The 11,875-nt window shown below is 41.8% G+C and overlaps 2 protein-coding genes across 2 annotated transcripts; both read right to left on the reverse strand.

The window, feature by feature from the left end:
• Positions 1-4,617: 4,617 nt before the first annotated feature.
• On the reverse strand, positions 4,618-5,556 carry LOC149303459 (olfactory receptor 14I1-like). The gene has a single exon (XM_089480726.1). It carries the CDS (start codon positions 5,554-5,556, stop codon positions 4,618-4,620), a length of 939 nt encoding a protein of 312 aa, XP_089336852.1.
• A 4,124-nt stretch (positions 5,557-9,680) lies between these two features.
• Positions 9,681-10,634, reverse strand: LOC149303460 (olfactory receptor 14I1-like). The gene has a single exon (XM_089480727.1). The coding sequence runs from the start codon at positions 10,617-10,619 to the stop codon at positions 9,681-9,683; it is 939 nt and encodes a 312-aa protein (XP_089336853.1). The 5' UTR covers positions 10,620-10,634.
• Between the last annotated feature and the right edge of the window lie 1,241 nt (positions 10,635-11,875).

Raw genomic sequence — 11,875 nt, forward strand, 5'->3', positions numbered from 1 at the left:
CTTCATTCAACAGGTCTCATACATTCAGGAAAGCAAAACCTGGTTCTGTGACTGTGAGAAAATTTTTTGTAAATTTGGTTTCCAAATTTTGATTATGGAGTAGTGAAAGCTTACATTCTCATCTCATGACAAATTTTGAGACAACATTCTTTTCCTACTCCCAAAGGAATTTCTGCATATTTCTTCACATGTTTGTAATGTATATACGTTATACACATCTTGTTCATGGACTGAAGTGTGCTTGTGTGTACTTTTCAATTATATACTTGGTTTCCTTTTGATTATATGCACAGGTTTTAATATTTATTCATATACTCATGCTTGTGTAAGATTACAGCCGCTGTTACTTTGCTCCAGGTAATGTAATTTGTTTTCACCAGTCTGGCATCTGACTAAATGGTCCAGATATGGTTGTGAATAATACAGAAATACAAACACAGACCTCCAGACAAACACACTATTTTATGCCAGGGGAAGATCTATGGAAAATGTGCTGAGTTTTATAATACCTGCAAATACTATGAACATGATTGTATTTTTGATCAGGAAATTACCAGCTTTGGCAACATTTCTGTTTCTAAATGACAATGGGCTAGAATTTTGTACAAATAATAATAATAATAATAATAATATTTTTATTTATATACCGCCCTTCCATCAGATCAGGGCGGTTTACAACAATTAAAATACAATAAACAATAAACATTAAAATCATACACGAATTACATAAAACATAAAAACAAAAGGCCCCAGGTTAGCCAATCCCGTTGCCGGTGCAGCGGGGGGGGGGGGGGGGCCTATGGGACCTTATTCAGGGAATGCTATCCCAAACAGGTAGGTCTTCAAGTCCCGTCTGAATTGGGCCAGGGAGGTAGCTGAGCGGAGCTCTATGGGCAGCGTGTTCCAAAGGGCCGGGGCGGCGATGGAAAATGTCCTCCTGGTAGTGGAGACCAATCTCGCCCCGGGAACCCTAAGTAATTGCTGCCCAGATGTTCTGAGGGTGCGGGGTGGAATGTATGGGGAGAGACGGTCCTTCAGGTATCCTGGGCCCAGGCCATTTAGGGCTTTATAGGTCATCACCAACACCTTATATTGCGCCCGGAAGCGAATGGGCAGCCAATGGAGAGCTTTTAATACCGGTGTTATATGGCTGGCCCTGGACGTGCCAGTGACCAGCCTGGCTGCCATGTTCTGCACCATTTGAAGCTTCCGGGTTTGGTATAAGGGTTGCCCCATGTAGAGTACATTACAGAAATCCAGTCTCGAGGTTACCAGGGAGTGTACCACAGTTTCAAGGTCCCTCTGGGCCAGGTATGGGCGCAGCTGGCGAATAAGCCGAAGCTGATGACAGGTGCTCTTGACCGTCGCATTCACCTGAGCAGTCAGGCGAAGGGACGAGTCAAGAAGCACCCCCAGACTGCGCACGGAGTCCTTCACAGGGAGCGTGACCCCGTTCAGGACAGGTGGAACCACCGCCATTCCTGGACCAGGGGAACCTATCACGAGTACCTCCGTTTTCTCTGGATTCAGCTTGAGTCGGTTTTCCCTCATCCAGCCCATTACTGACTCCAGACAGGCCACGAGAGGAGAGACGCCATCCTCAGTCACTGCATCAGTCGGAGACATAGAGAATATTATTTGGGTGTCATCAGCGTACTGATAACCCCGCGCCCCATGTCTCCGGATGATCTCTCCCAGCGGTTTCATGTAAATGTTAAATAGCATGGGAGACAGAATGGCTCCTTGAGGGACCCCAGTTTTAAGGGCCCTCTCGTCAGAGCACACGTCTCCCAGCTGCACCATCTGGGACCTCCCGGAGAGGTAGGACCGGAACCACTGGAGCGCAGTGCCGCCGATTCCCACCTCTGCCAGGCGCCCCAGAAGGATACCATGGTCTATGGTATCGAAAGCCGCTGAGATGTCCAAGAGCACCAACAGGGACACGCTTCCCCTGTCGATGCCCAGACAGAGATCATCGACCAAGGCGACCATGGCCGTCTCAACCCCGTAACCCGCCCGAAAGCCAGTTTGAAATGGGTCCAGATAATCCGTTTCATCCAAGACCGCCTGAAGCTGGATTGCAACCGCCCTCTCGATCACCTTCCCCAAAAATGGCAGCAGTGAAACTGGCCGATAATTATTATGTACCAGGGGGTCGAGGGAGGGCTTTTTTAATAAAGGTTTTACGATGGCCAATTTAAGATCGGATGGAAATTGCCCTTCCCTCAGAGAGGTATTAATAATCCGGCGTAACAATAAAGTTACAGCCGGTCCCCCCTGGGCTGCTAGCCACGAGGGACAGGGATCGAGAGAGCAGGTTGTCTTCCGAACACTTCCGAGGATCTTGTCCACATCATCGGTACTTACCAACTCAAACCGATCCAGTTTAATAAAGTCCACGGAGGCCCTGGATACCTCTACTCTAGGTTCTGCCTGAATGTCGGCGTTAAGACCTTCGCTTATCCGAGAAGTTTTATCCGCGAAGAAGTTATTAAATTGGTCACAGCAGGCCTTAGAAGGTTCAAGGATCTGGTTCAGGGCAGGAGGGAGCTGAGTTAGCTCCCTAACTACCCTGAACAACTCTGCTGGACGCGACTCCGCAGACGCGATACGAGCACCATAGAATGAATTCTTTGCTGCTCGTATCGCCTCTCCATAGTCCTCTAACAGTTGGGCTAGGAGAGTCTTGTCATCTAAGCGAAGGTGTTTCCGCCAACGGTACTCTAGCCGTCGCAGCTCCCACTTCCTTGCCCGGAGATCTTCCGTATACCAGGGCTTGCGTTTGGAAGCGGGTCTGAGAGGGCGCTTGGGAGCGATACTGTGTATAGCCTTTGAAAGACCGGTATTCCAGATACCAGTCAGGGCATCAACAGAATCGCCGTCACTTCCAACCATGTGTCCCTCTAGGGCTTCCTGGAACCTTTTGGGTTCCATTAGCCTTCGAGGGTGGACCATCCTAATAGGTCCACCACCCCCGGGAGGGATCTGGGTAGAGACCTTGATTTTCGCCTCAACCAGGAAGTGATCCGTCCATGGCAGGGGGGAAATATTAGATATTTCCACCCACGGATTTTCCACATCAGAACAGAAGACCAAATCGAGAGTATTACACAATGCACAATGCGTAGGACCCAGAATCAGCTGGGACAGGCCCATGGCCGCCATGGTATCCATAAATAAATAAATGGACAGAATTGTTCAATTTCTTTTCTTTTCTTTTTTTGTACAGTCTTCCTTCCAACTCTTTCAAAACACTTCACTAAATAGCAGGCAATGGGGCTCAATGGTGTGAAATGGAACACTTGGTACAAAACATTGGGTTCTTTTGGTGTGAGTATACAGAGAAGAAAAGCATCAGAGGGGGCATCCTGCAGTATTCATCTGGACTCATCTTGCATAATAGGAGAACCAGTATCTCCCATTAATATCTAAAGAAGACATGTGTGAAACATTTAAGTAATTTCAGTTTCACAGCGTCATTTGACCAAAGTTAATACTATATCCCCATTATTTTGGGAGGGGCCAGGGTTTTCCTGTCATGGAAATGGGATAAAAAAATAATTGGAGTTTATATTTGACAGTTATTTATAAATATTTCCCTTCAGCCAAACAGGCTCCAACAGCAGCTTAGAAATTGTTAATTTGACTTTTCCTTGCCCTCGGGTTTACAATCTAAAAAGACACAAAATACAAAGGAAAGGGAATGACAGTGGTGGTGGTAGGGATTAAATCCAGAAGATGCCAGCTGCTCTTCCCTTCCCATAGACTGGAACAAGGCTAGTTGCAATGGAAAGAAGGCTTATCACCAGGTGCTGGAACCAAGGCAGGATGGTACTCTGCCAGGATGGTGTGGATGAACTTGATGGATACTATTTATCCATTAGGCATAGAGAGAGAAACAGAACACAAAAAGAAAAATGGAATAAAGAAAAGAATAGATAGTTCAGAAAATAATCTGTGTGACAGAATGTTGATTAAGTTAATGTTTATTATTGTTGTGTTCCTTCAAGTCATTTCTGACTTAGAGCAACCCTAAGGCTTAGAGAGCCAGTGGGGTTTTCTGGAGTTGAGAGTAAAAGAACTTTATCTCATTGCACCCAGAACGGCCCTGTCGCATTCCAAAAAGGCAATGTGACCAGAATGAGGTGGGGCTAAGAACAGATGTTAACACAGAGAGGAACACTGCCGCCAGACGTTCCCATCGGGTCCTACATCCATTCCAGAGGGCGGGATTTTTGAGAATGCTTTTGAACAATTCTCAAAAATCGTGCCATCTGGACAGATGTAGGATATGATGGGAAAATCTGGCAGCAGTGGCGGCGTTTCTCTGTGCGATAACATCCGTTCTTACCCCCTCCCGTTCTGCTCATGCCCCCTTTTGGGAACGTGACAGGGCCATTCTGGGGGAAATGCAATAAAGTTCTATGACTCACCCAAACTCACCCAGTGCATCTCTATGGCACAGTGAGAATTTGTACCCTGATTTCCAGAGTCATAGTCCAACACACCAACCACTACACCATACTGGCTTTCAAAGTGTTTATGCCACAAAGTTACAAATACAGGATACAATTGTTCAGTTCTGAAAATTATTGAGTGGTGTTCTTATAGAATGATTTAAAATAGCCTTTTAGAAATAATTGTGAAGTTGAACAGTTTCCACAGAGCACTCTTGATCTCTTTGTTTCTCATGCTATAGATGAATGGATTCAGCATGGGAGGAATTATAGTATATACCACAGCAAAAGCTATATCTAGTTGAGATGATGTACCAGTGGGAGGTTTTGCATAGGCAAAGAGACTACTGAATATCAATAAGGAGACAACAGTCAGGTGGGGAAGGCAGGTGGAGAGGGCTTTTTTCTGACCTTGAGCAGAAGGAATTCTAAAAACTGTGGCAAAGACTTGACTATATGTTACAGTGATAAAGATAAAGCATCCTACTGCCATACCAAAACTTATAACAATAAATCCAACTTCCACTAAATAAATACGAGAGCAAGAGAGTTTTAATAACTGTGAGATATCACAAAAAAACTGGTTGACAATATTAGAACAGAAGGTGATGGCAAACGTGCCACTAGTATGTATGGTGGCATACAAAAGACTGACCATGTACCCAGTAGCTATCATCTGAAGGCAGGCTCCCTTGTGCATAATTCTCTCATACTGAAGTGGGTTGCAAATTGCAACATAGCGATCATGTGCCATTATAGTTAGCACAACTAGATCCAATGACCCAAAAAAGTAATAAAAGAAAACTTGAGCAACACACTCAGAATAAGAAATAGATCTATGATTCTTCAGAGACATAGCCATAGATTTTGGTACTATTACTGAAATTATTCCAAGGTCAATCATGGCCAAATTGAATAAGAAGAAGTACATAGGGGTTTGCAGGCGGTGATCAAGGGCAACTGCAATGATGATGAGAAGATTCCCTGTCACTGCCATCAGGTACATTGCGAGGAACACAAAGAATTGGAGAAACTGCAGCTCTCGAATATCTGAGAATTGGAGCAGCAGAAAAGTGGACACAGAAGTAAGGTTGCTCATGTTGTCTTTAGCCCTTGCAAACTACCTGTAGGAGAAAGAAGATGAGAAGTCTTTATTAATAAACAGTTTATCTGCTAATAAATTTTGAATTTCCTTGATTTAACAATGAATGTTGTTCCCTCCTCGTTTTCTGTATCGTTTGTAGACAAACAGTTGCAACTGACTGTTTCTCCTGAGATATTATGACAGGTATTCATTAATATTAGTATTAATATTAATACCCTAGTCTTACAACCAAGAGGCATCCAGAACAATAAAGGAAATAATGAAAACAGAACACATATTCATAATATAACATAAGCCTCAAACAGATGGCCCAAAAGGGCTGCTATCAAGCCAATCTGGGTGTAGGGCATGCCTCTGGATCACTCAAAGGTCAGCTGAACACAAACCAAAATCAGCCACGAAAGGAGTGCTTTCTTATGGCTCCTTATTGCAGCCCATTCAGGACCACAGCACAATTTCTCCTTGCATAGGAAATAGCTGGCAGGATGGGGAGGAATCTCCAGTCTGCTGTGCCTCTGTCTACTGGAGAAGACCTCTCCATTGCTCACAATGTCTTTCCAAGAGGAACTGTTTTATAAATAAAGAAGGAGATTGGTTTTGGGGAGAGAGCAGGTAGGAAAGAAAAAATTGAAAAATAACTCCACACCACCACAAAATCAATCAAACATTCCAAAACACTTCAATACAGTTTGAAAGAAACATTTGTAATGTATGAGTCGGCTTACCCTTCAGCTTCCATGTGGAAAACACTATGTGAGTCCATTCAGCATCTCATCCCAGCTCTTCCTGTGTCATTATTGTCACAGGATGTGCTGTTGTCTTTAGGACTACACTAAGTATTAGGAATCCATCATAAGTAACAATAACAGAGAGTGAGTCTCCAGCTGCAAATAATTGCCTCATGCCGTTTTAGGAGACTCATTTAAAGCCTATCTAGTTCCTTGAGATCTTACTCCCTGGAGTGCAGCATATTTCATCAGAAAACATAATTGGACCTCCTCTTTTCCTTGCTCTTTGTCCCTCTTCTCTAAGCATTCTTAGCAGAAAATCAGTAAATAGCATGTTGTCCGAACTAGGGGTGCCCTTATCACATTATTTGTACTCTCAGGGGAAAGTGAATATTTTCATCATTTTATCTCTTGCACTGGGAACACATTCAAAAACTGGAAAGTTTTTGAAGTATTTCTCAGAGGAGGAGATAGTGCCCCCCTCCAACTCATCTTTTTCTTATCCTCTCAATGTAATCAGGAAGTGGACAGGAAGAAGATGGTGATGCATGTGAGGATTGTTGCAACATTTCATTTCACTATTGTTTGTGTTGTTGTTGTCATGTACCTTCAAATCATTTCTGACTTATGTCAACTCTAAGGCACACCTGTCACTGGAATATTTTTGGCAGTATTATTTCAGAGTGGGTTTGTCATCACCTTCCTCTGAGGCTGAGAGAGTCAATCTTGTCCAAGGTCACACAGTTGGGATTCAAAGTGTAGTGTCCCAGTGTCCTAGTCCAGCACTCAAACTAATACACCATGCATATGTGTGCTGTGTGTCTTCAAGTCATTTCTGTCTTATGACAACCATACCGTGAACCTATCGTGGTGCTTTTCTTGGCAAGATTTGTTCAGGGGAGGTTTGCCATTGCTTTCTCCTGAGTCTGAGAGCATGTGACTTGCCCAAGGTAACCCAGAACCAGTCTGATTCTGGGCATGATGTGTTCTCCAGGGAGTGGCTGTAATGGGGAATATTTACATACTCCTTTGAAGGAAATGTATGTTCCAACACGATTCTGTCACATCACAATCCTGGGCAGAAGGATGGACCTTAGAGTAGATATAAAGCCCTCTATGGCCCTGAACTCCCCCAGTTAACTCAGCATTGAGCCAATTCATCCAATGCTTGATTGGATGGAAATAAGTAGGTTAGCCATGCCAACCACAGAACTGATTTGACAGCATCATGTGCAACCGAAAGAAAGAGGACACTTGTGACAATTGCACCTCATGCTGGATGGAAATGTCAATCAGCTGCATCCCAATCAACAGGGGAACAGACTCTCATAGACTGCAGCAGCTGGTGCCCAGTAGGTCACAACTGAGGAACTTTCATAGTTCCTAGAGGCTACATAGGGATTGTGAATAAACAACAATCATGAGTGCATAATTCTAGGTTATGAATTTGTAGGTTATGAATTTGTAACTACCATTGAGGATCCCAGCCTTTTTCTCTAAAGGTGGAAAAATTTCTTGCCCTCTGTGCACTGGAAGGAAAATGTTGAGGGTACAAATTGCTGCTGCAAGCAAAGGGTTAAACATTCATATATAATTTATGTGTGTTTGTAGCAGCAGTTTTTTAAACTGGAGAGGTGTTGCACTAAAAACAATGGGAGAGGAGACTGTCATATAACTACATGCAACCACATGCAGTTTATCTGTGATTCAAAACAAAAACATGCTTTCTTTGACACTGTGGGTTGAACAAACTGAAAAATTCCTCAGGATTACTATCGAAAAAATTGTGTTGCATTTTAATCCACTGGTTCACAATTCGTTGAGCTGAAACACATATGACAGTGTTTTCACAGCAAGTATTTTGCCCATACAGTCCCAAATTCAATCAATGATGTATAGCAGGCATTGGAAAATGAATGCACAGTGAATGATATCATGCAACCAACTTCCAGTCCTATAGACAGTTGAGGAGAAAGAGGAGAACGCCAACACAGAGCTACGATTTTCTTTGAGAACCTCCATGTTTTAAAATTCTGGCAGGATGTAGTATTGTGGTGACAAAAATTATAGAGCTACTCATTTGTAACTGATTTGTGCTCATGAAGACAACATATTCATGAATGTGGTACTATTGTGGCACTTGTCAAGGTTCTCCCATCCTGCTTTACCAGGTAGCATCCCTGAAGGAAATGGAGGTCTGTTGTCTCATTCACTGGGGGGAGCAGACTGATGTTTCCAGTCCTCTCTGCCAAGTGATCTCTGGTGTGAGCTGATACGGGAGCCTTTTTGACTCAAGAGCACAGTATGACTGCTATAACTAACTAACTAACTAAATAAATAAATAAATAATCCTCTTGCTTCTGACTGATGCAGATTAGGAAGAGGTTTTGGCCATTAGATATTATTTAGTTACGTACTATATACTTAGTGAGAGAAGAATGAGTGAGACAAGAATTTAGTGAGAAAAGAATTTCTCCATCTCTGTATGCTTCAAGGAAGACTAAGAAAAGATGAAAATATAATTCTAGTTTTCAGTGAGAACCGTTACTTTTTTGTCACATCTAACACAATGCATATTTACATGGTATTCCCCTCTCCTCTTCTCTGTCCCTAGGACTGGGTCAATTATGCAGTGATCCACACGTATCAACACCATCTTTGCAGCTTGTGGGGTTGAGATTTTTTGCACAACATAACAGGAGAATTAACTCAAATTGAGTTAGGAAGCTTCACCCGCTTGCATTAAGCTGGAAGGAGCATGAGAAAAGGTTCTTGTATTGTTATATGGATGACCCTGAGGAATCATGATCAGAAATTTGTAATTATTTAAATTACATATAGATTTCAGTATAGATATGTAAATATCCCAATATAATTCTTCTCCAGTGTGATTTTAATGATTTATATATTTGAAGCATTTATTTCCAGTTATTCATTGAAATAAGTTCCAAGAGTATCTTAGAAATTCTTAATCTGGCAATTTCATGCCCACAGCTTTACAATAAAAAAGACACAAAACACAAGGAAAAGAGGGTGACAGTAGGAGAGGCGATAATGTCAATCAGATGGCAGCTTCTCTTCTCTCTCTAGAGGCCAAAGCAAGGCCAATTGGAATGGAGGGGGTTTCTTATCAGGAGCCATAAAGAAGGCATGATTGAGCTATGCCATGCTGATGTCAGTGATCTTGATTGGTGCAATTTCTCACTTAGCCATAGAAAAGGTTGAGGAACATGAAAAGAAAAATGACACCAAGAAAAGGATAGAAAGCTCAGAAAACAGTGTGTTACAGAATTAATATGTGTGGAATAAGTGTTTATACCACAATGCTAGAATTAAAGGATACAATCATTCATTTGCAATGATTATAAAATGGTTTTCTTATAGAACAAATTAAAACATTATTTTACAGATAATTGTGAAGTTGAACAGTTTCCACAGGGCACTCTTGATCTCTTTGTTTCTCATGCTATAGATGAATGGATTCATCATGGGAGGAATTATAGTATATACCACAGCAAAAGCAATATCCAGAGTAGAAGAAGAACCAGTGGGAGGCTTCGTATAGGCAAAGAGACTACTGAATATCAATAAGGAGACAACAGTCAGGTGGGGGAGGCAGGTGGAGAGGGCTTTTTTCTGACCATGAACAGAGGGTATTCTATACACTGTAGCAAAGACTTGACTGTATGTTACAGTGATATAGATAAAGCATCCTACTGCCATACCAAAACTTATTACAAGAAATCCAACTTCCACTAGATAAATACGAGAGCAAGAGAGTTTTAGTAGCTGTGGGATGTCACAAAAAAACTGGTTGACAATATTAGAACAGAAGGTAATTGCAAAAGTGCCACTAGTATGTATGGTGGCATACAAAAGACTGGCCATGCAGCCAACGGCTACCATCTGAAGGCAGGCTCCCTTGTGCATAATTCTCTCATATTGGAGTGGGTTGCAAATTGCAACATAGCGATCATGCGCCATTATAGTTAGGACTACTAAATCCAAAGACGCAAAGAAGAAATAAAAGAAAACCTGAGCAACACACCCAGAATAAGAAATCGATCTATCATTCTTCAGAGACATAGCCATAGATTTTGGTACTATCACTGAAATTGTTCCAAGGTCAATCATGGCCAGATTGAATAAGAAGAAGTACATAGGGGTATGCAGGCAGTGGTCAAGGGCCACTGCAATGATGATGAGAAGATTCCCTGTCACTGCCATCAGGTACATTGCGAGGAACACAAGGAAGTGAATGAACTGCAGCTCTCGAACGTCGGAGAATTGAAGCAGCAGAAAAGTAGACACAGAAGTAAGGTTGCTCATGTTGTCTTCAGTCCTTGCAAGTTACCTGTAGGAGGAAGAAGATGAATATTGTTAATGAATTTTGCAAGGATCCCCTGTTATTTAATCATAAGTGCTGCCTCCATCCTCCTTTTCTGAAATGATTGTGGGACAAACAATTACAATTAATTGTTTCTTAACAAATATTATGACAGGAGCTCATTAATATTCATATTCATATTCATATCCTAGTCTTGAAACCAAGAGACATAGAGAGCACTAAAGAATATAATTAAAACAGAATAGATATACATAACATAACATAGCATCAGTCAATCAATGTTGGCTGGAATCCTGTTGGTTAATCCCAGTTAAAGGAGACCCGTTCAATGAATTGTTGAATCATAAATCAACACATAGGTAAGTCCCACTGATTCAAGTTTAGGTAGGGCTAGCAATAGAATTCAAGCCAATATCTATAATTAAGGAATAAAGACTTTGGAATCCAAAACCAAAGGTAACACTGGTCCAGGCACGAGTATATACATTATCCAAAACATCAACCATAAAACTCTACTAGAAACCTAAGCTAATATAAGCATTCTTAAGCCATCAAGATTTTGGAGTCAGGTTATATTTCTGAAATCCAAGTGAGAAGGTATGGTCAAGATTCTACATCAGCTACCTAGGAGTTTTCCACATGGGCCAAATGGCCCAGGTCCCCTCTGGCCTGATGTCACCAAGTTTAGATGAGGCAGGCCAAAATCCCCATGATGAGATCAGCTCAATCCCCCCCAGCACAGACATTTATACATGTCTAACCTGGGAGAGCACCAGGGGAAGAATAGCACCGGCCTCCTGTAGACTGTGGAATGACCTGGCAGGAGGGATTTGACAGCTTAACATGCTATCTGAATTTAAAATAGTATTAAAGTCTTCTCTCTTCTGGCAGGCCTTCCTTATCGATTTTAAACTATGAATTTTAAATTGGGATATTTTAATTTTAGGCTAGATAATTTTCATGTGTCCTATGTTTAAATGTTTTAGCTTAACATGTTTAAATAGTTTTATGTGTTTAAATCTATGTTGTACCCTGCCTTGAACCTTGAGCAGAAGTGAGCAAGAAATAAAATTATCATCATCATCATCATCATCATCATCATCATCATCATCATCATCTTGAATGGTTAATTCTACATTATGAATTGATAAATGCAGTCACAAGCTCTAGCCTAAGATTTTGCTTATTATAAAAAATTCAGCAATATGAAAACCAAGCACACACTAGGAAAGATATT

Source organism: Sceloporus occidentalis, unplaced genomic scaffold (assembly GCF_023333645.1).
Source record: "Sceloporus occidentalis isolate IW3139 unplaced genomic scaffold, rSceOcc1.0.p SCAF_14, whole genome shotgun sequence".
NCBI lineage: Eukaryota > Metazoa > Chordata > Lepidosauria > Squamata > Phrynosomatidae > Sceloporus > Sceloporus occidentalis.